This window comes from Nerophis ophidion, linkage group LG10, assembly GCF_033978795.1.
Source record: "Nerophis ophidion isolate RoL-2023_Sa linkage group LG10, RoL_Noph_v1.0, whole genome shotgun sequence".
Taxonomy (NCBI): domain Eukaryota; kingdom Metazoa; phylum Chordata; class Actinopteri; order Syngnathiformes; family Syngnathidae; genus Nerophis; species Nerophis ophidion.
The window spans coordinates 26,214,479-26,241,821 of record NC_084620.1 but is presented as its reverse complement, the minus strand read 5'-3'; the positions used below and the strand labels follow the sequence as shown (position 1 = coordinate 26,241,821).

The following is a 27,343-nucleotide window of genomic DNA, read 5'->3' as shown; positions in this document are numbered from 1 at the left end:
AAGGGAAGGTGAAACACCGGTCAGTAGTTTACCATGAGGTCACGATCGAGGTTAGGTCTTTTAAGAAGAGGATGAATAACCGCTTTTTTGAATGCTAGGGGAACAGTGCCCGAGGAAAGTGATAAGTTTATAATATTTAGCACTGATGGACCTAATAATACAAAGAGCTCCTTGATCAGTTTCCCAGGAAGAGGGTCAAGTAAACATGTTGTTTGTTTTATTCCATTTACACGTTGTAACAATTCCTCTAATGTTATTTCCTCAAAACGAGAGAAACTATTTTGGAGGGCAGTATCCGCCGTATATACAATCGTGTCAGTGTTAATAGAACCCAGTTGTAGCTGGGACGCATTGTCTTTAATCTCCTTTCTAATGACTTCAATTTTCTTACTAAAGAATTGCATAAAGTCATCAGCTGAGTGGGTGGAGCTACTGGAAGGAGTCCCTTGTTGGGTTAGCGATGCTACCGTACTAAACAAAAATTTAGGATCGTTTTTATTACGGTGGATGAGATTTGAGTAATAGTTAGCTTTAGCTAAGGTAAGCATTCGTTTATAAGTTATTAAACTATCACTCCATGCTTGATGGTGCACCTCAAGTTTAGTCGTGCGCCATTTGCGTTCCAGCTTTCTACATAATAATTTCTGAGCTCTAGTTCCTTCAGTAAACCACATTCAAAGTAGGATCTATGCATGCCTGCGTTTCACCAATCAAATGCAGTCACTGGTGACGTTGGACCAATCAAACAGAGCCAGGCGGTCACGTGACCGTCACACGTCCAACCCGACTTAAACAAATTGAAAAACTTATTGGGGTGTTACCATTTAGTGGTCAACTGTACTGAATATGTACTGTACTGTGCAATCTACTAATAAAAATTTCAATCAATCAATCAAATGTATTAAGGAAAAAAGACACTTTTTATTTCAACCATACTTCCCGTCAAAAGCCTAAAGACTGGTCGCACAGTTCCTGTCTTCACAATAAAAGTGCTGCTCCATCGCGCCTGCGCTAACAAAATAAGAGTCTCCGAAAGCCAGCGCAAACAAGCGAGCAAGCTACGGAGTTTGCCGCCAATCTATGTCTTGTAAGGTGTATAAAAACAAATATGGAAGCTGGACAAATAAGATGCCAAAAACCAACGACTTTCATGTGGTATCAGACAGAAAGGAGGAACTTTTTTTCTCCTCCATTTGAAAACGTGGACGTTATCAGCACTATAAGTCCAATCAATGCAAGTCTTTAGAATCAGGTAATACACCAACTTATATTCTTGTTATTATGAAAGATAGGAATCTATGTGTTAAACATGCATGTATATTCATTAAAACACCTTTAACGTGGAAAAAAAACGGCAAAATAAATAAATATAAATTATATACTGTATATATAAATGTATGTATATATATTGTCACCGACGTCCAACTGGGTCATTATTGTCACCGATGTCCCACTGGGTGTGAGTTTTCCTTGCCCTTATGTGGGCCTACCGAGGATGTCGTAGTGGTTTGTGCAGCCCTTTGAGACACTAGTGATTTAGGGCTATATAAGTAAACCTTGATTATAAATATATATATATATATATATATATATCATATATATATATCATATATATATATATATGATTGTGTGTATGTACTGTATATGAATGTATGAGTCTGATCACCTCGACTTGGTCATTTATTAAGTAATTGATTAACGTTGAAAAACTTATTGGGGTGTTACCATTTAGTGGTCAATTGTAGGGAATATGTACTGTACGGTGCAATCTACAAATAAAAGTTTCAATCAATCAATCAATCAATCAATCAATGCCTACTGAGCCTATGGTGCTGTTAAGTTATTGTGGCTCAATTTGCCTTTTTTTTTTTTTTTAATATATTATTATTTACTATATATTATTGTTTTAGTTGCTTAAGAGATATTCCTGGCTCTTAATTTGCTCATTGATATTTTTATGCATTATTTGTTGCCGTAATCATTAAACGAACAGGTTACTCATCAGTTACTCAGTACTTGAGTAATTTTTTCACAACATACTTTTTACTTTTACTCAAGTAAATATTTGGGTGACTACTCCTTACTTTTACTTGAGTAATACATCTCTAAAGTAACAGTACTCTTACTTGAGTACAATTTCTGGCTACTCTACCCACCTCTGCTCCTAGGTGACACAAAAGGTAAACGTTCAGGTACATGTATGAGATTTAGAGATGTTTTCGAGTGCAGACTTGTGTTAATAATGAGTCACCTACCATCAAACCAAGAGCCATGAAGTGCCTTGAAGGCTTTCCCTGAGTGTTCTGCAGAGAGGCACTTCACGTAGACGCAGCCCTGGAGAGAGAGCAGGAGAAAACACAGTCGTCAAAACCAGGCAAGTAAGCACCCTTTCAGGAAAACTGACGGAAAAAAAAGGATAATTTCTATCGGCACAAACTTCTATCACGCAAGCCCCGAAAGAAAATTTTGACAATCAAGTTTTCCTGCAATTGGGTGTATTTATACTTTACAATTTACCTTCACATTTATTCTCATTGACTGCTGCTTTAATGTCTTTAATGTCCTCTGTGTTCTTTGATGTTTGATGTTTCCCTCTTACACACATGTAAGAGGGATGTGTACTATGGCTATGAGTTGTTGTATTTTTTTTTTTTTTTTCCCCTTGGCCTCAGTCTGCACCCCCACTCCAGGGCCCAGGCTAAGACCGATTTTTTTTAATTTTATTTTAATCTTCTATTCTTTTCTCCCATCCCCCCCCTCCCTGTTTACCTTTATGTCATCTTTTTTGTAAGGGGCGCTGGAAGCCGGCAGACCCGTCAGCGATCCTGTTCTATTTCCCTGTAATGTTTGTCTGATCTTGAATGGGATTGTTCTGAAAATTGTAATTTTCCTGAAGGAACTCTCCTGACGGAATAAATAAAGTACTATCTAATCTAATCTAATCTAACTCTTGTGGCTGTCTTTTTACATTTGCATATCCCATGCAATGTGCCTTAACATTTTTTAGTAAATAATTTACTAACACTATTATTAGGGCTGTCATTCTTTGGGCACCACACGATTCGATTCTCAGAGTTAACAATTTGATTGCGAATTGTTTCTCGATTTAAAGCGATTCTCTATTCAAAATTAACCGTTTTTCTAATAACACTGGATGACAGTTCTATGATTAACTACATTCCTCCATAAATTGGATAAAGCCCTGATAAATTTATATGATGACAGTTCTGTGATTAACTACATTCCTCTGTAAAATAGATAAAAGCCTTGATAAATTTATGTTTCTGAAAAAAAAACTTAGTTTTGTTTAATAAAATTCTACCCAAACATTTAATAAAGTCAAATACAAATAAGGCAACAAGAGAAGTATTTAAAATTTCTCTTTTCTAAAGTAAATCTGTACAGCATATATCGGCATCTATATCAACAACATGATTTGCCTTAGTGGCTGGATCGGACAGTTCTCTCTCTCTCTCTTTCTATCTATATATATATATATATATATATATATATAAAACAAATATAAATATAAATTAATCTTTTTTTTCCAATTTCTCTAAATCAATGTTTGATTTCTTTGAATCGATTAAGAATAGTTGAGTAAGAATCGCGATCCTTTGAATTTTTTTTGACAACCCAAATTATTATTTAAAAAAATCTAATGTAAAATTCTATAACATGCATGCAAAGAACTCTGAAAACATTTTCCATTAGGAAACTCTACCCTGTAGCCACGCCCCCTCGGGTAAGATACTTCCGGTCTTGCGACCTCTGTTTACATTAGTCACGTCAAAAATATACCTTCTCACTGGCCACAGATAAATAGTCTATAAGTATAATGGTTGGGAATTAATAGTGTTTGGATTGTAATCATCCAATTATGATTAGCAGCGAAGTAGCAAGCCGTCAACGTTGTGGCTCGGTAAGCGAATGCAGGCGACAACAAGTAAGTTATCTAGATGATGCAAACAAGCAAGCTTGTTTTGGCGCCCCTGGTCGTCTCCTTGTCCTGCAATTCAGGGTGGCGTTTAGGCAAAAGGAACAGCGAGTACCTATGGCTGAGGCGAGCGCTAAACACATTTTTTTTTTCCCATCCATCCATTTTTAAGTGATATTTTGACGTGGAAATCATTGTTTATATAAACACAGATTTCCGTATTTTTGGAACCATTTTACATGCCTGCAAAACACCGCAGCCTGAGTTATTTTAAAGCAAGTAAGTGCTGTTACTGTGCATGAATACCTCTCGCGAGTTCTTGTCGACCGCGATGTGGACGATGCCCTTGTTATCGCTGCACTTCTCCAGAATGGCCTCGTGGATAGCTAGATCCCAGTTGTCACCGACCTCCCTAATGACACGCAAAAAAGTTATGAGTTGAAAAGAACATAGGAAAATTAAGCACAAAAAAGCAGACACTCACATGACCGGGTCAAACATGTTCCTGATCTTTAGACACGGGGTCAGGCTGTTTGGAGGGGAATTCCTGCGGTCTAGAGGGAAGGCTGAGAAGCAGAAACGGAAGATGAAACCGCCAAATAAAAACACAGCACAGGGAGTGTTAAAGGTTGGTTACCTTTTCCCTGCCAGACTTTGGAGGGAATCGAGCTGGTCTTGTCGCAATTTTGAGATGGGTGGATCCACCTCCAGACAAGATAGTCAGCCCCCCCAATGATCTGGGTCTCTGTTCGGATTCTAGACTCGTTTGCAGACAGAAACCTCACAGAACGCTCCCAAATCCTCTTCATTTTCTTCCTGTAAAGGCAACATATTCCAGCAAGGGCCGCATTGTCAAAAACTTGGAGGGCCACTTTGCTACATTTAGAAAATTTAAGAGGCTTTAAACCAAGCCAATGTTTGTACATGCTAAAATACCTGAAAAAAAACATCTTAGCTTTGTGTTATAGAGGACAAAGCAAATCAGTGTAATATTGGGGCCCGCAATTTGGACCCCACTGCTTCTGCCTTTGATTAAATGGATTAATTGAATCTGACTTCTGTTGAGTAATTGACTTTTTGAAAATGTGATTTTTTTTATTTTTTTTTTAACCATCTCTGTTTTGGCAGTGACCGTACTTACCGTTCCTGAGGTTGGATGAGTGAGTCTCTGACGTGGGGTATGGGCAAGTAGGGCTGAAAGTCTTGGTTCTCTTGGCATGCCTCACTATGGCTCCTCAGCACATCTGAACATCACACAGTTGAGATTTAATCAGCGCCAAAACCCAATTCAGACGATGACAATTAATTCAACTACAGCGGAACTTGATTAAGCTGACGCCCTTTGGATTGGCTGACTCATGTCGACATAACCAAAACTAGCTATTGCTTCAACAATGCTCTACAGTTACATTTTTGTGTATGTGAGTTGGCAGAGATTGGGCAGACAATCGACGTGCCGAACGAAACAAGCATGTACACGCGCACATCTTTGCTGAATATAGTGTGATCGAGCTATTGGGGTGCACACAAGGATGTTTGTAGTGCGGGTGTGCCTGTTGAAGACGATTTGGCTCAATCAACAAGGTGATACAAACACACGCATGTGCCCAGCGTAGCTTACTGTTTGTTGCGGGTGTGCCGATCCGATGTTGATATCGGATATTGGTTTGATACCAGCAAAAAAACATTGGCTTGCAATTTAACTTCCAGTAGAAGACTCGGATACAAACAGTCCTGCAGCAGGATTAATGGTGCGACACTCGACAGCCAGTTAACAGCTAGATGTTTTTCAATAAACAGATGGTTGGTCTTGTATTTTAATGAAGACATTTACAAAGGCTAGGCTACTAGTAGCTATACAACAGTTCAGCTCGTGAATGTCTTAACCAGAAGAACATTACAGTGTAAAACATGACATTTGTCAACATAAACAAGTATGAAGTAATCATAGTTGCATATTTCAAACAGATACAAGGTCTAGAGTTTAGAGTATCCTTTCCACAACATTCAGGTGCTGAGCTTAATCTAATTAAACATTGAGCTTAATCTACCTAATCATTGTGGCCACGAGGGGTCGCCAAAAACCAACACTCCACTTCAAAATTCAAAGACAACATAAATCCATTTCAGACATTTAAAAATAAATATAGTAGTGTTTTTCAAACCTACCGTTGTTCTCTTAGTGATTTCACTTGATCAGACCTTTTCTAACATTTCCCACACAACATAACAAAAGTATGTGGGATTTGTGCTGCAACATCGGTCCATTATACTGTTGGTCTTGTATTGAAAGTAAAAAGGTTGTATTGGGACACTCCTCAACTGACTGTATTGCAATTGCTTCTCTATTGTTACACTTTACAAAACTATGATAGTAGAAAGTAGGGCTGCAGCTATTGATTATTTTAGTAAACAGGTAATCTATTGATTAATATGTTCAATTAATAGTGTCAGCTGCGTTTGACAGCGCAAACAATTCCTCTGTTGTCTGTCTCTCAGTTTGAAATAATTGCAAAACTTTTGACAGCTTCTGTTTGTTTCTGGTCATTTTCACTTTTCCTCCTCGTCGTCCTTCTTTGAGCCGTCTCTTTTTATTGACACTCAGCAGCAGCACTCTTATGTAAACTCTATCTTATACATTTTTATTAAACTCATTTAACGGCTAATCCAAGAACAAAATACAAATCAATAATTTTCTGTAATCAAATTAATCCATGAATCCTTGCAGCCCAAATAAATTAAAAAAAATTAGTCTACCAAGTCAGAACAAAAACGTATCATTCAATTAATGTGATCGCTTCACTGCACAAAATAGAGAGCTGATGATGAATTGTAAACACCACCATGTAGAGAAAAAAAACATCCTGTAATAAAAATAAGAATACAATAAGGCTATAACGTGTGTTTAATAAAAGAACAAAATATGTGAAGCTTTATATAAAAGAAAAGTTGGGCAATACAGACAAAATAAATTATATACATTTGGCTGACGATAGCGGTTTTCATACTATCCTTATACTGTGATTACAGATGTCCGATAATGGCTTTTTTGCCGATATCCGATATTGTCCAACTCTTAATTACCGATACTGATATCAACCGATACCGATATATACAGTCGTGGAATTAACACATTATTATGCCTAATTTTGCTGTGATGCCGCGCTGGATGCATTAAACCAGTGGTTCTCAACCTTTTTTCAGTGAGCTACCGCCTGTGAACATTATTTTAATTCAAGTACCCCCTAATCAGAGCAAAGCATTTTTGGTTCAAAAAAAGTGATAACGTAGTAAAATACAGCACTATGTCATCAGTTTCTGATTTATTAAATTGTATAACAGTGCAAAATATTGATCACTTGTAGTGGTCTTTTTTTAACTATTTGGAAAAGGATATAAAAATAACTAAAAACTTGTTGAAAAAAAACAAGTGATTCAATTATACATAAAGATTTCTACACAGAAGTAATCATCAACTTAAAGTGCCCTCTTTGGGGATTGTAATAGAGACCCATCTGGATTCATGAACTTAATTCTAAACATTTCTTCACAAAAAAATAAATCTTTAACATCAATATTTATGGAACATGTCCACAAAAAATCTAGCTGTCAACACTGAATATTGCATTGTTGCATTTCTTTCACAGTTTATGATTCAAATTTTGTTGAAGTATTATTCAATAAATATACTTATAAAGGATTTTTGAATTGTTATTATTTTTAGAATATTAAAAAAAAATCTCACGTACCCCTTGGCATACCTTCAAGTACCCCCAAGGGTACGCGTACCCCCATTTGAGAACCGCTGCATTAAACAATGTAACAAGGTTTTACAAAATCAACTCAAGTTATGAAAAAAAATGCCAACATGGCACCGCTATATTTATTATTGAAGTCATTGAAAAGCATTTTTTAACATGCCTCAAAACAGCAGCTTGGAATTTGGGACATGCTCTCCCTGAGAGAGCATGAGGAAGTTGAGGTGGACGGGATTGGGGGGCGGGGTTGAGGTGTGGGGCAGAGAGCGGGAGGTGTATATTGTAGCATCGTGGAATAGTTAGTGCTGCAAGGGTTTCCGGGTATTTGTTCTGTTGTGTTACGGTGCGGATGTTCTCCCGAAATGTGTTTGTCATTGTTGTTTGGTGTGGGTTCACAGTGTGGCGCATATTTCCAACAATGTTAAAGTTGTTTATACGGCCAACCTCAGTGTGACCTGTATGGCTGTTGATCAAGTATGCTTGCATTCACATGTGTGTGTGTGTGTGTGTGTGTGTAGATATTATGTGACTGGGCCACACGCAAAGGCAGTGCCCTTAAGGTTTATTGGCGCTCTGTACTCCTCCCTACATCAGTGTACACAGCGGCGTTTTAAAAAGCCATAAATTTTACTTTTTGAAACGGATACCGATAATTTTCAATATTACATTTTAAAGCATTTATCGGCCGATAATATCGGCAGTCCAATATTATCGGACATCTCTAACTGTGATTATGTATGTTGATGACACATTGTAGCTGTGTCCCGCAAACTTGAAAGAAACAAGCAAACAAATGCCTCCTAAACTATTGTATTCTTTCTTGTAAGCGGCTAATGTCCCTCTACTGTGCATAGCCACTTTTTAGGTCAGCAATCCTCGCCTATATGGCGGCAAATACACAAGTATTATTACGAGAAGACGAGAAGTTGCTAAATATGCTACACTAGACACTGTAAGAAGTAGAGGTGGGAATCTTTGGGCACCTCACGATTAAATTACCATTACGATTCAGGAGCCACAATTTGAATTAAAGTATATTATTGATGCAGCTTTAATTCATGTTTATTGACACAGTTTGAGATTTCTTTTAGTTTCACTGAATAAGCGTTTATCATTTGTAACTTTAAAAAAACTATTTATTTTATAATAAGAAACAGTTAAATTAATTCCCACATTTCACAAATTAATGAAAATGTGTGCAAAACCGCACCATAAGTGCTCGATAATAAAAGAGCTGGTCGGATCTCTTGGTGAGTTGGCTCGCTGAAGTCAGACAAATTTAAAAAAATGTCTGCATAACATTATTTACAATAAATACATTGATTATTGACGTTGACTAATCGATTCTATAATTGTCTGAATTGTAATGCATCTAAAAATCGATAATTTCCCCCACCTCCAGTAAGAGGATATGCTAACCGCAAACTACAGCTCTTGAAAGTAAAGGAGCAGATCGATACAAAAATTGACAGTAACAATACCAAGTATACTGTTGAGCAGGGGTGTCAAACCGGTTTAATCCGTCAAGCAGAGTTTCCTAAGTATAAAAATTAGCTTCAATTTTTCATGAAAGAAACTGCTGTAGTAAACAAATCCACTGGATAACGCAATAGCAATTTTGATTGGCAAGCACACAATTTATAGCAGGGATGTAACGGTATCAAATCTCATGGTACAATATCACGGTATTAAGGCCTCGGTACGATACTGTTGTGGTATATGTCCCCAAATTTGAAAGAAAAATACAGTGTGTAAAGATAAGTGTCCGAAATGTTTAGGATGAACACACTTGAACACAAACATAATTTTAAAACGTTAAACGTCATATTCATTACTGCAAACATTTTTTTCAGTGCAAATAATTGTGTAGAAACATCAACTGTTTCAAGAAAATCCATCCCTCCAGTTTCTACCCCTTGGCCCTCTCAGGGTCGTGGGGATGGCTGGAGCATATCCCAGCTGCATTTAATAAATAATAATGAAATAATTTATTTATATTATTACGCTGTCACGCTATGCTTTTGTCTGATTATAATTGTGATCAAAAATGTAATCAGTAAATGATTTTGAAAATTTTAAGAATCATCATTGGTATGACCAATAACGCATGTGCTACAGTAGATAGAAACATGCTTCAACAGAAAGTAACTAGAAGTTAACAGTAAATTAGCAAGTGAATCAATAATAGTTTTGAGAAAATAACTACAAGGAATTACAAATTATGTTACCACATATGTCGGCAGCCAAATTAGGGGCCTGTGTAACCAATTTAATGGTCCTATTATCATTTACATACCAAATAATATATATGGTTATCACAGGAGGCTGAATATTTATCGCAAAATAGATTTTAGGCTATATCACCCATTCCTATATGAAAGATATTCTTAAATTACTTATGTTGTGATCCGTCACTACATAGAAAATAAAAACAAATTAACTTGACCTCCCCCTCGATATAATAGGAGAAAACACATAATTGATATCTCACAACTAAGAAGCCAGGTGCTTTTCTATGAGTTGCGCCTCTCCTTGTATGCAAGAGTCAACAGCCTGAACATGAGGTATTTCTTACCAATTATCCTCTCCACCATGTGGTACATTTGCCTAGTTTCCTCTTCCTCTTTCCTCCAGTGATACTTGACGTAGCAGACCAGACCCCACACACTGCCAATTACTGCAGACAGACGAGCACCCACATGATTCGCAGGTTAAAACATGATTAATAAAATGCACATTCCATTTGAATACTTCAGAAATAATAAGTAGAGGTGGAGAAGATGGTGACATTTATCTTACCAGCCACAAAGAGGAAGACTCTGCTGATGACTGTGAGGAAAGCTCGGCGGAAGCGACATGTGAATGGCATCTGTGGATGCGTCGACTCCAGACGAGCGATTTCTGACACATCAGTAATGGGCTCATCGGCTGCCTGCCCGAACAGCCTGAAGACACATGAGGAGTAATTATTGTGTGCAAAAAAAAAAAAAAAAAAAAAAAATCCTCATTGGCATGAAAATGTCTACTATGCAATACCTTATCCCAACATCTTGGTTTGTCCGGATGATCCATTCAAGTGACGAGTAGATTAAGTCTTCAAACTCCTCATTCTGAGTCTAGCAATAAATACAACAATTATTTAATGTGCACACACTGTATGTCATAAAGAACGCTTAAAATGTGGCAATTGATTTTACAATAGCAGCGCAGGGGTTACATTGGAAAGCTTAGAAACAGAAAATAAATATACTGTATAATACAACCCATTTAAGTCTGCCCTGTTTATATCAACAACCCGTTAATGTTGACCAACTCATAAAATTCGGGTCCATCATGTATTTCTAATTACTAAAAAGTGCCCGCTTAGTCAAAATCGACATACATGGTTGAACTCTTTTATAGACATAATTTGAGTTAAAATTTCGTTAGGTAACAGCATACAAAATCATATGAATACAAAGAACTATTAATTCAAAAATCTTTTATCATCGGCCATTCTTCTAATGTATCTGGCCATATACAAATGAGTAATAAATGTGCAAGCACTGGATAATTTTGGTTTTGATTATCTCCATGTCCAAAGTAGCCTCAGCACTTCACTTTTTCCACATTGTGTTGTTAGATACAACCTTATTCCAAAATGGAATACATTCATTTTTGTCAACATTCTACACACAAACTTTTTTAGACATTTTTGAAAATGTATTAAAAAATAAGAAGGTAAGTATTTAAAGCCTTTGCCATTTAGCTCAAAAGATAGGTCAGGGGCATCGTGTTTAAACTGATCATCCTTGAGATGTTCCTACAGCTTAATTTAAGTCCACCTTTAGAAAATTACATTGGTTAGACATCATTTAGAAAGGCACATACCTGTTTCTAAGTATTCAGACACCTTAAAAAATGTTTACGGTTTCATTGCAGCCATTTGCTGAAATTAAAAAAGTTAATTTCTCATTAATGTACACTCAGCACCCCATCTTGACAGAAAAAATAGAAATGTAGAAGTTTTTGCTAATTTATTAAAAAAATAAATATCATACAGCCATAAGTATTCAGAACCTTTGTTCAGTATTGAGTAGAGGTTCCTTTTTAAGCTAGTACTGCCATGAGTCTTGAAAATAATGCAACAAGATCTCACATCTGGATTTGGTGAACCTCTGCCATTCTTCCATGCAGATCCTCTTCAGTTCTGTCAGGCTGGATGGTGAACGTTGGTGAATAGCCATTTCCAGGTCTCTCCAGAGATGCTTAATAGGGTTTAGGTCAGGGGTCCGGCTGGGCCAGTCAAGAATGGTCACAGAGTTGTTCCGAGGCCAATCCTTTATTTTGGCTGTGTGCTTGTCTTGCTGGAAAGTAAACCTTTGGCCCTGTCTGAGGTGCTGAGCACTCTGGAAGAGGCTTTCTTCCAGGATAATTCTGTACTTGGACGCATTCAAATTTTCTTTAATTGCAACCAGTAGTAATGGCTGAAAAACATCTCCATAGCAGGCTGCCACCGCCACGTTTCACCGTTGAGGTTGTATTGGGCAGGTGATAAGCAGTGCCTAGTTTCCACAAATACCGCTAAGAATTAATGCATAAAAGTTCAATCCTGGTCTCAACAGAACAGAAAATCTTATTTCTCATAGTCTGGGAGTCCATGTGTATTTGGCAAACTATGTGGGTTTTCATATCGCTTGCACTGAGGAGAGACTTCTGTTGGGCCACTCTGCCACAAAGCCCAGACTGGTGGAGAGCTGCATTGATAGTTGACTTTAAAGAACTTTCTCCCATCCCCCTGCTGCATCTCTGGAGCTCAACCACAGTGATATTTGGGTTCTTCTTTACCTCTCTCACCAAGGCTCTTCTCCCACGATTGCTCAGTTTGGCTGGACGGCCAGGTCAAGGAAGAGTTGTGGTCGTCCCAAACTTCTTCCATTTAAGGATTATGAAGGCCACTGTGCTCTCAGGAACCTTGAGTGCCACATAAATTATTTTTTAACCTTGGCCAGATTGGTGCCTTGCCACAAATCTGTCCTTGAGCTCCTTGGGCAGTTCCTTCAACCTCATGATTCTCATTTGACATGCACTGTGAGCTGTAAGTTGTTACATGGACAGGTGAGTACCTTTCCTAATCAAGTCCAGTCAGTTTAATTAAACACATCTTAACTCCAATAAAGGAGCAGAACCCTTTAAAGGGGATAAGAAGAAATTGAGAGCATGTGAGTTTAAATATGAGTGTCATAGCAATGGGTCTGAATACTTAAGAGCATGTGATATTTCAGTTTTTGTATAATAAATTTGCTAAAATATTTAGATTTCGGTTTTTTTTTCCTGTCATGATTGGTTGCCAAGTGTACATTAATGAGAAATCAAATTAACTTATTTGATTTTAGAAAATGGCTTCAATTAAACAAATAGTGAATAATTTAGAGGGGTCTGAATACTTTCCGTAACCACTGTAAAGGTCCCCCAGTTGCATGTTAGAGCACAAACCAAGAATTAAGTCAAATGAATTGTCTGTGGTATTCTGACACAGGATTGTTTTGAGGTACAAATCTGGTATGGGTACAGAAAATATCTGCTGCCTTGAAGGTCCCAATGAGCACAGTGATCTATATTGTTCATAAATGGAAAAAGTTTGGAATCACCAGAACACTTCCTCGAGCTGGCTGGCCGTCTAAACTGAGCAATCGGGGGAAAGGGGCCCTAGTCAGGGAGGTGACCAAGAACCTGGTGATCACTCTGTCAGAGCTACAGGATTCCTCTGTAGAGAGAATACTACCTTCCAGAAGGACAACAATCTCTGAAGCAATAAACCTGTTTGGTATTGAGGCTAGATGGAAACTTTTGTTGTAAAAGTCTGCCAACATGCACCTGAAAGACTCAGACCATGACAAAACAAAAGTCTCTGGTCTGATTAGACAATTAAACTCTTTGACATGAATGCCAGCCGTCATGTTTCGAAGAAATCAGGCACCGCTCAACACCAGGCCAATACCATCCCTACAGTAAATTATGATGGTGGCAGCATCATGCTGTGGGGATGTTTTTCAGCTGCAGGGAGTGGAAGACTAGCCAGGGTAGAGGGAAAGATGAATGCAACAATGTACAGATAAATCCTGAATGAAAACCTGCTCAAGAAACCTCTTGAACTCCAACTGGGGCAATAAGTTATCTTTCAACAGGACAACAACCTTAAGCACAAATCCAAGATACCAAAGGAATTGCTTTAGGACAACCCTATAAATGTCCTGGAGTGGCACAGCTAAAGCCCAGAAATGAATCAGATTGAACATCTCTGAAGAGATCTGAAAAAGGCTGCGCACAGACGCTTCCCATCCAACTTGATGGAGCTTGAGAGGTGCTGCAAAGAGAAATGGGCAAAAGTGCCCAAAGCAAGCCTGTGGCATTGTATTCAAAAACAACTGAGGCTGTTATTTCTGCCAAAGGTGCATTGAGTACTGAGCAAAGGCTGTGAATACTTATGTACATGTGATGTCTTGGTTTTTTATCATTAATACATTTGCAAAAAAAAAACTAAACAAGAAAAAAAAAATTTCAGTATGGGTTATTGTGTGGAGAATTTTGACAAAAAATAATTTATTCATTTTTGGAATGAGACTAACAGAACAAAATGTGGAAAAAGTGAAGTACTGTGAATACTTTCCGGATGCACTGTATGTTGTGAGTCAGCCAGTCTAAAGGGTGTCGACTTAAATGGGTTTCACTGTAATTATAAACTATACCATTAAATATGCAGAGGCCTCAGCTATGGACAGACTTCTGTTTGGATACTGCTGTTCTCCACAGTCATGTCTGCCTGCAAACACAACAAATAAACATAAACAACCCCCAAAATATAAATATCAATGTGTGAAACTGCATTGTCTTCATTTTAGTGAAGGTAGTACACAGTCATGGTAAAAAATGTAATTGTAATAATAATTACTATAACAATTTATTTGGATGATTCGGTTTTAAACCTTGGTTTACAAATTTTTGGTTTTGGTTGGAAATTTTAATTTGATGCATCCCTTAAATGAACGCATGTAATTTGATGGAAATAAAAATGTGAAAATATTTTTTTTTTTTAACCACAAGAGGAAGCAACACCAGCAACATCATGTAACATCCCACAGCAGGTAACCCTAACTTTTGAACGTTAAAGGGAAACTGCACTTTTTTGGAGAATTTTGCTTATCGTTCACAATCTTTATGAGAGAAAAGAACGCATGTGTTTTTTCTTTTTTAGGATTTTAAAGATGATAAAAAACGCTTGGAAGACGCAATAATGAGTCACTGTTGTAGCTTTCAAAACCCTTTACAATAACTTCAAAACCCTCCACAGTTTTATACACACAAGTCTATATAAAATGTAGTCACAGACAAGTTCATAACAACATGTAATACGTTCTATATATACCGTTTTTTTTTTTTTTAATCAATTTTGGGAGTGACTTCTTCCGCATATTGATTTGTTTCCATAGCAGCGCACTTCCAGCAACAAGCGCTCGTGTGTTCTTAATCAGGGGGTCGGCATGACTTTGATGGTGTAAATGTGGAACTTGGAGCCATGCTATTTCAACATAAATGGAGTGCATTGTGGTGTCTTAAAGCATTGTTTTGTCCATTACAAACTCAGATATGATTCGGGTACTGACGTAGAAAGCTATCTTATCTCTTGGGTATGCTCGCTCACTCACTCGCAACCACATTAGTATGCGTAATAACTATGTCTATTTTAGGTCACATAATGACAGCCTCCACCCCCCAAATAGAAACAATCAGAAAGAATTAAAGTGAGACTGAAAATAATCCACACTGTTGATTTTGTACACATGGCCTGAATGGGGACATTATGTTTAAGAATTACCCAACATTAATTTACAATAGTCACAAGTTTAACATGCTGGGAGAAAAATAACAGTACCTAACTTAATGAGGCCATATAGTATTATGATTGTAATCTACATTTAACATATTTCCTTCTCTACATAACCTGAAATGCTGGGGCTTTAGTCAAATTATGCAAAACATTTCCCTTTACAACCCCATCTTCAAACCCATTCAAAATCATTATGGGGGCTGTCTTTTCAAGGGGTGGATTAACCCCCTCCATCTTACTGAGATTGCTTCCCCTTGTCAGACATTTTTGTAGTTTTCAAGGTACGCTTCTCACCAGGTACAGAAAAATATCACAAATTGAAATTATACGTTACTTTGTATTTTAAATAATTGCGGCATTGTAGTTGCAAACATGTAACGTAGCCAAACATGTTCACACAAACAACTGTCACCAAAAACCCTCACACTGACCTTTAGTACTGACTTTTGTAATGGAAAGCAATAGAAAGATTAATTTATTGGTTGGAGAAACAGTGGATGGTTTCTTTGTTCTAAAAATCAATCGTCAAGTGTACAAACCGAAATAAAGCCCAGGACAAAACTGAGATGGCAGAATCTATATGGATAGAACTCTCCCTTCACTAATACAGCAATTTTGATGCAGCAACTAAGCAACTTTGTCTTTTTGTGCAGTGCTAATGTTTGGTAACTACCAGCTATGTGTGCCAAATGGTCGTGGAGATTGAGCAACAACTTCAAGATGAGGTCTCTCACAGGCTTGTCCTGCAAACAAAAAAGAAAACATGTAATGAAATTTTACTTCCATGCTCTTTACCGTCATTGGTGGCTGCGTAACAGTTCTTAAAGAATGTTGGGCAACAAGACAGAACACTTTATGCAACTTTTGGAGCCCAAGAAAACAGGGATTAGTAGTAAGTAGGATGAGCTGCATCTTTGCACGTCAACACTAAAGTTTGTCCAAATTTGATGAATGCGATAACTGCTTGTGTCAACTGTTGTTTAGCTTTACATCCGAGACTTAAGTATATAGTTGTTTTTTTGTATTTTCACTCCAAAGTATGAAGTCCAAGAGTCCATGCACTCTTTCCATGTGCCTCACCGTACTATGGGGGATGCCTTTTAGTGTGGTTCAATGAATTTGACGTCACCCGAGCCATTTGTGAATCCTTAATACTGGTTTTAACTGATGTCCAATGTAATACTGTCAGATATTACAGGTATTACATATATTACGTCTCTGATGGCGGTGCTGTTGTTAAATAGCAGACAGCATCAAGAACTGATCTTAGATTGTGCTACGAACATGGGGTACTACCAAGAATGTATCGGGCAGGTCGGATGCAATGAAAGACCGGCGTTTTTTTCTAAGGAATTTGCGGGCGAAAATCATGGAAACAAAACATTTGAATGTCTTAAAGTTCATCCAAAAGGATCTGTGGATTGATAAAAATAATTTTAAATTCAAAGGAAAAGACCGTGTGTGCCCCGACTAATATCCAGATGAAGGTTGCTATTGTTCTGGACTATCTTGCCAGTTGTGTGGAAAGTTAATCAGTTCGCTTGCACAAATGCAGTGTGAAGAGGTTTGTGTACGCTTTATTATTTGTATTTAATATACCTGCTTCATTCTATTTAATCTTATTTGTATTTCGTTCGGTAGTCCAAATTAAGCCGGTATCCTATATTTCCTGAGATACCTTCTTAAATAAATTAGAGGTTCTTTTTTTCTACCATCAATGCACTTCAAAATGTTTTTGTTTTTTTAATCCGTGAAGCAAATAAACGAGTCTCCCTTTCATTACAATTGTTGCTATGTTTTTATTGCTTGGCATCTTCTTCCGAGTTGTATCCCACACGTTGTGACTGGCAAATGCGTGGTACAAAAGGGCCTTCTCCTGCCGCACACCCCGCCCCTCAAGAGAGATGGTTTTCAATTGCACAATCCAGGTGTATTAGTCTGACTTTTCAAAAACTGAACACGATCGGATTAAAGTGTTTCCATGGGATGTCGGAGGCTTACCTACAGCCGAACTATTTGAGAAGTTGGACTAATTTAGTGCATGGACATGTACAGATATAAAAAAATCTATGTACTTACATATGTATCATCAAACTCACTGCCAAAGGGGTGATTTTTAACTGCAACAGAGAAAAACAGACAATAATTGTTAAACAGCAAAACTGCAATCTATAATTGAATCTTAAATTAACCAAAATGTCAAATAATGCATCAATTTTTCCATTTATTTGTGAAAATGTATTTAATGGTATATTTGTATATTTCATGGCCTTTGATTATTCAAAAATATTTATATTTTATGAGAAACTCAGGGTTTGCCCTACATGAAATGAGTCGTGGCGAAGCGCCATGGCAATATGAAAGCCGCCAAACCTTACAAATGAAACCTTTAAAAATCAGGGTATTTACCAAGAAAACAAAATGAATTAATACATTGTATGAATGGATGTACATACCTAATTGTTTACACACTTTTGACTAGTGATGCACTAAAAATTCCGCCCCCAAAAAACTCTGATCAACCGTAAGCAAGACGCACGCGGTTGTACGGAGCCTTGGCAGTAAAACCGAGGCGCCGCCACTTTGCCCAAAACCTTGACTCAGGGTGGGGCGGCTGCTCCTCCAACAATTGCAAGTACACAGCCGCGCTATGCATTCCAGCCAGTCCGACCCAGCCATTAGAGCAAATCCTCGTCTCAAAGTTATGGATCTGACTTGCTGACTTCCCTTACCCGCCTTGTTCCAACATGCCAGAGGCATTTACCTTGGAGACCTGCTGGGGATATGTGGGTATACAGCAGTGGCAATTGCTCTAAGACTGCAAGACAGCTTACCCTAAAATTTCCCCAAAAAAGTGGTCAAATATGTACTCTTGTGTACAGCTCATTAACTATATGCGCAAGGATACATTCTTCATGCTTTCTTTTTGTTCAGAATCAACTACTTTCATAACAGCTGACGCGACATCCTTCTCATTAATTTGAAGCATAGTGTGGGTTGTTCCACTGCAGCAAAACTAGATAGTCATTGGATAAATGCTTAGCTTTGCCCCGCCCACATACGCCAAGCATCTCTAAAAATGAATGAAAAGTGGGTGAGGCCTTGGCTGGCCTGGATGTCAAGCGTCCGCATAGTGATTGGAGGATCTGTCTGAGGCTAAATTCCTTGTTGATTGAAAGCAAAATGATCTAATCAGCAGTCTTAAAATATAAACCACTGCTATTGCATTTTTAAATTTTCATTCAATTGATATGGAGAATTTTACTATCTTTTAAGTGATGTTTTCTTTGTAAAACTTAGCATTTTGATATCTGTAATATGTAATTGGAGACAGTACTTGTGTTTAGAATGAAGCTGAAAATGAGCTTCCCCTATTTGAAATACCAGCAGCCCCCACTGGTATACGGCATTTTACATTGTACAATAATTATAACAGAGCAAACGACAAAAAACAAATATCTCAATACTTAACACAGATTTGTTTATAAATTATTTTACATTTTTTTGCCTTTTTTTAAAGAAAATATATGCATCAGCGACTGTTAGGCTAATTATATGATGACGTCATATTCACCACGACCCTAGACACGCCCCCATCTCCACAAGAGTATTGGCAACCTGCGGGAAACCCTGAAAACTGATTTATTTCATGTTGCACTCCATGGTGTTTTTCACTGCAGAATTATGAAATAAAAGGAGAATAAATTAATAGAAATAGAATTTGAATAAATAATATTGATTTAAGTTTGAAATACAAACTATTGGAGAGCATCACCAGCTGACGGAGGAGCAATAGAGCCCACTGATTAATTTGCTTTCCTTTTTGTTAGTATTTTATCAAATTAATACATGATATACAGTTGAGTGAGCGACTGGTTCATGTTTAGACTTAATCGATCATTTTAAGTCTTTTTGACTGATTTATATCAAAAAGGTTGGCTTCCAAATAAAAGGAAATAACACTGAAAAAATGCCATTGAGAAGCCCCAAAGACTTTAAATGGCAAGTGCTTAAAAGTAATAATTTAAAAAACGCTCGAGTTAAGCATTGCGTCCCTGTATTGAATCAATTGATTGTCAATTGATTAAGTGCACAAATGCTCTTAATTACCTAAGAAAAACCTTTTTAATTGTATTTTACAAAATACCAGCCTATTTATCTGATGCGTTTTTAGATAATTTTGTGTTGTATCATTTTGTACATAATAAAAACCTGAAATTTTGCAAGGGGTGAGCAGATTTATCCAAACATTGATCATATCGATACTAAGGTTAAACACTGACATCAAATCAGTACTAGCGTAAGACTTTTCAGTTTGAAGATGTTCTGACAAGACAATGAGACATCCATCCATCCATTTTCTATCGCTTATTACATTTGGGGTCACGGGGGGCGCTGGTGCCTATCTCAGCTACAATCAGGCGGAAGGCAGTGTACACACTGGACAAGTCGCCATCTCATCGCAGGGCCAACACAGATAGACAGACAACATTCACACTCACATTCACACACTAGGGTCAATTTAGTGTTGCCAATATCTCCATGTGCATGTCCTTGGAGGTGGAAAGAAGCCGAAGTACCCGGAGGGAACCCACGCAGTCACGGGGAGGAAATGCAAACTCCAAAGAGAAAGATGCCGAACCCGGGGTTGAACCCAGGACTACTCAGGACCTTTGTATAGTGAGGCAGACGCACTAACCCCTCTACCACCGTGCTGCTCGACAATGGGACAAACATGTCTTTTTAAAAAATCTCTTGTCTTCTTTATACCCTTTGCTGTCGTTCCACCATTGCACTGTTGTGTTTCTTAAAACCACAGGTCCTGTCACATCACCGGCACTGCGACCAATAGGTGCACTGCTCTCTTGTGAACCCTATTGGAGTAGTCTTGCAGAAACAATGCCCGCTTATTTTACATATTAAACAAAACATTCAAGCATCAAAGTACAAATGTAACCTTCTTTTAATTACATTAATCAGTGAATGGTTGCAGCCCCAGTTGATTGAAGTCTTGAATTTGAATGTTGGCATGCGGATACCAGAAATTGGTGAGACAGTAGTACACCTGCGCCAGGTTGCAGCGACAAATATGAATGAGATATTAGTAATACAATGTGTACATCACTTTTAAAATCACGACACACTTACAAAGCTGGCAAAAAAACTATCTCAGGGACTTCGCGGTGTGACTATTGCATATTCGTACATCGCAAAGCACATTATTGTATACTATACTGACTATATTGTGCGCTTTGTATATCGCAAAGTTATTTCTGAAAGGATATATCGCATTTAGCCCTAAACTGCACGTTTTGTAAGCACGAGGCATACTGTATGCCTGTAATTATTTATTAATATGTGAAAAAAACTTGCATTTAAAAGAGATTAGTAAAGGGCTAAAAAGACCAATAAAAACTTCATTTTTGGGACTTTATTGATGTGTCCATTATTGTTGTTTTTCGCAGGGGTCTTGGAATTGACCTCCACAAGTAGTGGGGATGTACTATTATGTATGTTATAAAAGGTAAATGTGAATTATTTTTTGATACAGTGATGGTTATTTTAAAGACTTTTATGGATGCGTCCATTATTGTCGGTTTTTGTCAATTACTGGGGTCTTGGAACTAACCCCCATTGAAGAGTGGGGCTCTACTGATTTTATTATTATGTATTTTATAAAATGTAAAATTGCATTACTTTTTTGATACTGCTACACTATTTTAAGTGGTTGTATTCAAATTTGTTAAATTGTTTACGAATAAATTTCTGGATTAATTTCTGTATTGATTATTATCACGATCAATTAAAGGCAAAAATAATTTACAGATCTTGAAAATGTCAAGTACAATTAGGGCTGGGCAATATATCAATATACACGATATATTGCGGGATTGTCTCTGTGCGATATAGAAAACGACTATATCGTGATATTCCGAGGACCGTATTTTTCGGAGTACAAGTCGCTCCGTTCTATAACTCGCACCTGCCAAAAATACATAATAAAGAAGGGAAAAAACATATAAGTCGCACTGGAGTACAAGTTGCATTTTTTGGGGAAATGTATTTGATAAAACCCAACACCAAGGATAGACATTTGAAAGGCAATTTAAAATAAATAAAGAATAGTGAACTGAATAAGTGTATGTTATATGACGCATAAATAACCAACTGAGAACGTGCCTGGTATGTTAATGTAACATATTATGGTAAGAGTCATCCAAATAACTATAACATATAGAATATGCTATACGTTTACCAAACAATCTATCATTCCTTGTCGCTAAATCCCATGAAATCTTATACGTCTAGCCTCTTACATGAATAAGCTAAATAATATTATTTGATATTTTATGGTAAAGTGTTAATAATTTAACATAAGTCGCTCCTGAGTATAAGTCGCACCTCTGGCCAAACTATGAAAAAAACTGCGACTTATAGTCCGAAAAATACGGTATACGTTCTCACGCAGTTGCTTTTAGCTGCTGGCATTACACTACAGGCTTTTCCCACTCCTTCTTGTCTCTCCTTCTCACAGACAAGCAAGACCACGTTCTTACACACGTCACATACTTTCACGTCATACTTCACATACGTATGTATACGCCCTGGCGGAGCAGAGAGGTAGCAGACTAGGTAACATTAGCTGTGATGCTAGCGAAGCAGTATGAGTGGTAATACGAGAGAAAGAAGGTGCGAATCTGGTAACAAATGAAAAAAGAATTAATTCCCAAGAAAAACAGCAGGGGGTCCATCGTCTGGCGGTGGTTTGGCTTCAAGCAGGAAGATGTCGAATAACCAACTTTAATTTGTCAAGTGTGGGGCACAAGCATTGCTACCAGAAGTAGCAATACTGCTAATATGTAGCATCATTTGAAAAGTCACCTGTTATTAACTGTTTAATAAATACAGTTTTGGTCAATTGACTTAGTTGTGATTTCCCTCTCTGCATGAAAGTTTAAAATGAGCATATATTAATGCAGTATGAACAAGAATGTTTTAATGTAGACACATAGAATCATCATACTGCTGTGATTATATGCATCACGTGTTCATTTAAAGCTAAGGCAAAATTTCTAGATATATATCGTGTATCGTGATATGGCCTAAAAATAACGCCTAAAAAGGCCATATCGCCCATCCCTAAGTACAAAACCCGTTTCCATATGAGTTGGGAAATTGTGTTAGATGTAAATATAAACGGAATACAATGACTTGCAAATCATTTTCAACCCATATTCAGTTGAATATGCTACAAAGACGACATATTTGATGTTAAAAGTGATAAACATTTTGTTTTGCAAATAATCATTAACTTTAGAATTTGATGCCAGCAACACGTGACAAAGAAGTTGGGAAAGGTGGCAATAAATACTGATAAATGTGAGGAATTCTCATCAAACACTTATTTGGAACATCCCACAGGTGTGCAGGCTAATTGGGAACAGGTGGGTGCCATGATTGGGTATAAAACCATCTTCTGTGAAATGCTCAGTCATTCACAAACAAGGATTGGGAAACGGTCACCACTTTGTAAACAAATGCGTGAGCAAATTGTCAAACAGTTTAAAAACAACATTTCTCAACGGGCTATTGCTAGGAGTTTAGGAATTTCACCATCTATGGCCCGTAATACCATCAAAACGTTCAGAGAATCTAGAGAAATCACTGCACGTAAGCGATGATATAACGGACCCTCGTTCCCTCAGTGTAAAGGATATCACCACATGGGCTCAGGAACACTTCATAAAATCCACTGTCAGTAACTACAGTTTGTCGCTACATCTGTAAGTGTAAGTTAAAACTCTACTATGCAAAGCCAAAGCCATTTATCAACAATACCCAGAAACACCACCGGCTTCGCTGGGCCCGAGCTCAGCTAAGATGGACTGATGCAAAGTGGAAAAGTGTTCTGTGGTCTGACGAGTCCACATTTCAAATTATATTTGGAAACTGTGGACGTGGTGTCCTCTGGAACAAAGAGGAAAATAACCATCAGGACTGTTCTAGGTGCAAAGTTGAAAAGCCAGCAACTGTGATGGTATGGGGGTGTACTAGTGGCCAAGGCATGGGTAACTTACACATCTGTGAAGGCACCATTAATGCTGAAAGGTACATACAGCTTTTGGAGCAACATATGTTGCCATCCAAGCAACGATATCATAGACGCCCTTGCTTAATCAGCCAGACAATGCCAAGCCGTGTGTTACAACAGCTTGGCTTCATAGTAAAAGAGTGCGGGTAATAGACTGGCTTGCCTGTAGTCTAGACCTGTCTCCCATTGAGAATGTGTGGCGCATTATGAAGCCTAAAATACCATAAGAGAGACCCCGGACTGTTGAACAACTTAAGCTGTACATAAAACAAGAATGGGAAAGAATTCCACCTGAAAAGCTTCAAAAATGTCTCTCCTCAGTTCCCAAAGGTTTATTGAGTGTTATTAAAAGAAAAGGTGATGAAACACAGTGGTGAACATGCCCTTTCCCAACTACTTTAGCACGTGTTGCAGCCATGAAACTCTAAGTTAATTATTATTTGCAAAAAAAAAATAAAGTTTATGAGTTTGAACATCAAATATTTTGTCTTTGTAGTACATTCAATTGAATATGAGTTGAAAAGGATTTGCAAATCATTGTATTCCGTTTATATTTACATCTAACACAATTTCCCAACTCATATGGAAACGGGGTTTGTACAATGTATCGATATTGGCAATATTTGCCCTAGATATACTCAGTATGCGACTGATACCAAAAATCTTCAGCATCACCTTCCATTGTGTTCCTTGTACTAGAGTTAAAATATCAGTGGAGTGGAAAAATTAGTTGACTTTATATGCTTAATTGTGTTTCATTGCATCCTTAAATAATATCCGGTTGTATTTCCAATCCACAAAGTTTGTGAAAATACAATTTAAACATACCAAAACGCCACAATTTCGAACAGCAATTTTGAATATTTCGCTCTGAATGTCTTCGGCAATTTCCTAAGGTTCGGGGTGGCATGACGTCCCAGTGGGAACCCTTTTGCACTCTGACTATATCAGCAGATCAATCATACTGGAAATATGCAAAAATTAGACAGCGGTGTGCTGTCTTCTATCATTTACAATCATTATATAACACAAAAAAAAAAACAGTTTTTTAAATGCATTTTAAGTCATAAATAAATAAAAAGTCTGCTAACAATAGAGTCAACGGGGGTGATCTATTCTGCCCACAAAGCCCGCTAAATAAACATAAAAAACCTACCAACTAGGGGTGGGCAAAAATATCGATATAGCAATACATCGCGATACGTTCTCTTCCGATTCAATATCGATACTCAAAGTTTGAATATCGATTAAAAAAAATAAAAAAAATCATGTTTTTTAGACGGACTGTAAATGCAGTGCGACCTCCGCTCCGCCAGGTGTCGCTGTGCCGCTACCTCACTGCAAGGCGTTTGCACTCTTCTTCTCGTTTTTCCCCGGCTGTTGCAGTGAGGCAGTGGAGCTGAAAAAAAAAAAAAAAAAAAACAAGCAAGCATGGAAGGTAAACTTAAACTAGAGACGCCCTCGAACTTTAAGGCAGATGTTTGGAAGTATTTTGGATTCCAAAGGAAAAGAGAGCACACATGTGAGCTGGACAAAGACTACGCGCGCTTTGCAAACGCTGTTTCGCTCCCATTAGATACTCAGGCAACACGACAAACTTGCGAACACATTTAGTAAGACACCACCCCGGCATATTTGTAGAACCGCAGCTGCCGAAACCTGCCGACCCGAAGCAGACCACATTGGACCTTGTCAAAGTCCTCTCGTCCACTTATTTGGAGTATTTAATCTAAGTTCAGAATAAACATGATGCACTGAGGTTTCAGTTCAGTTTGTGGACACTGACCCACACTGCACTTTGTGTCATTGTGCTCAGGGAGACTAATAATAAAGCACACTGCACTTTTCAATGTGTTTCAGACAGTGTGTTGTTCATGCAAATATGTTGTAACTTGTGCTTGTATAGTTAAAATAAAATGGCATGGGTAACTTGAATTACATTTGCCTCAGTTTGTTCCGTGAATTATCACGATCATCTGATGTACATACAACTCAGATTTTAAGATGCATAATGCATTTTACATTTTTCAGTTAACTATGTAGAATATTGCAATATATCGCATGTATCGCAAAACTTTTAATATCGCAATATCGTATCGTATCGTGACACAAGTATCGTGATGCGTATCGTATCGTGAGGTCCTTGGCAATACCCAGCCCTACTACCAACAATACTGTACATATCGTAATGTGAATATTAACCAAATATTTGCTGTATTGTTATTATAAGCGCTAAGGCAGACCAACTATTTTTAGCGGTGCATTACTAACAGAGGCAACTATCTTATGCTGCAGCATTGAACCGGCCGATGTCCTGCTGCATCGCATCTTGGCTCGTCGATTTTATTTTAGATTATAAATTATGCCTCATCTGGAGAATAGAAAGGATTTAGCCATAAATCAAAAATATGGCAACCGAAGACAGACTTTGATGCATGCAGGCAGCAACTTCATGCAGATTATGATTAATTCTTCACTTAACTGGGAAGATATGAACACCCCATCAATCGTCATTGCTTTAAGAGTCGACATTGTATAGCAAGCGATCATTTTGTTATGTTCGTAGGAATATATGAACATCCTATGAGTCGTCATTGCAGTGAGAGTCAACATTGTATAGCAAACGATCGTATTATTGTGTTCGTAGTTTGTATTTCTTGTTTAGCACTTAACAATAGTGCTACACAATGCTAGAGTGTTTTGTTTGTTTTACACGCAGCTTCTAAAAACTTATATTCTCTTTATACTCAGGCTAAAAAAAATATAGGGTTCTTCTGGATCATAATTTTCCCAAAGTGTTCGTTGTTGGCTCTCACAAAGTCTACACGGTTAGCATTGTTGTTGATGGGGAACGTATCCTTGGTTCCCACCTTTACATCACTAACCAAATGACTGACTTGCTCATTATCTCTAAAAATGGCCCAGGAATCACTGTGAGATCGGTATACTGGTATTAGTATAGTACCGTGATACTAATGAATCATATTCGGTACTATATCGCCTCTGAAAAGTACCGGTCCACCAGCCTCCCGCACTCCCGTCGTCGTGTCATTGCTGGTTTACGAGTAGACGAGCATGTTCGGTAGCACACAATCACGGAGTACTTACAAACAGACAATGGGTGTAGACAGAAAAGGGAGAACTGAGGCATTTTGGCTTAAAAACTAACAATAAAGGTTAAGTTATAACACTGAAACTCCCACCGGAAGAGGTGCTTAAAGCCGGTGGTTCTCAAATGGGGGTACGCGTACCCCTGGGGGTACTTGAAGGTATGCCAAGGGGTACGTGAGATTTTTCAAAAATATTCTAAAAATAGCAACAATTCACAAATCCTTTATAAATATATATATTGAATAATACTTCAACAAAATATGAATGTAAATAAATTAAATAAATAAATGGGTTGTACTTGTATAGCGCTTTTCTACCTTCAAGGTACTCAAAGCGCTTTGACACTACTTCCACATTTACCCATTCACACACACATTCACACACTGATGGAGGGAGCTGCCATGCAAGGCGCCAACCAGCACCCATCAGGAGCAAGGGTGAAGTGTCTTGCTCAGGACACAACGGACGTGACGAGGTTGGTTCTAGGTGGCATTTGAACCAGTGACCCTCGGGTTGCGCACGGCTACTCTCCCACTGCGCCACGCCGTCCCTAATGTAAGTTCATAAACTGTGAAAAG

The 27,343-nt window shown here is 37.8% G+C and overlaps 1 protein-coding gene across 1 annotated transcript in view; it reads right to left on the bottom strand.

Annotated features, from left to right (window-relative positions):
• The window catches only part of lemd3 (LEM domain containing 3), a 36,669-nt gene that overhangs the window by 5,713 nt on the left and 3,613 nt on the right, over positions 1-27,343 (bottom strand). The window contains exons 2-12 of the mRNA XM_061913204.1: positions 17,642-17,682; positions 16,236-16,305; positions 14,424-14,497; positions 10,732-10,811; positions 10,495-10,640; positions 10,271-10,372; positions 5,079-5,181; positions 4,575-4,753; positions 4,422-4,503; positions 4,244-4,349; positions 2,256-2,334 (exon numbers count right to left, since the gene is read on the bottom strand). Coding sequence (XP_061769188.1) covers positions 2,256-2,334; positions 4,244-4,349; positions 4,422-4,503; positions 4,575-4,753; positions 5,079-5,181; positions 10,271-10,372; positions 10,495-10,640; positions 10,732-10,811; positions 14,424-14,497; positions 16,236-16,305; positions 17,642-17,682 — 1,062 coding nt within the window. The remainder of the gene's footprint in view (positions 1-2,255; positions 2,335-4,243; positions 4,350-4,421; positions 4,504-4,574; positions 4,754-5,078; positions 5,182-10,270; positions 10,373-10,494; positions 10,641-10,731; positions 10,812-14,423; positions 14,498-16,235; positions 16,306-17,641; positions 17,683-27,343) is intronic.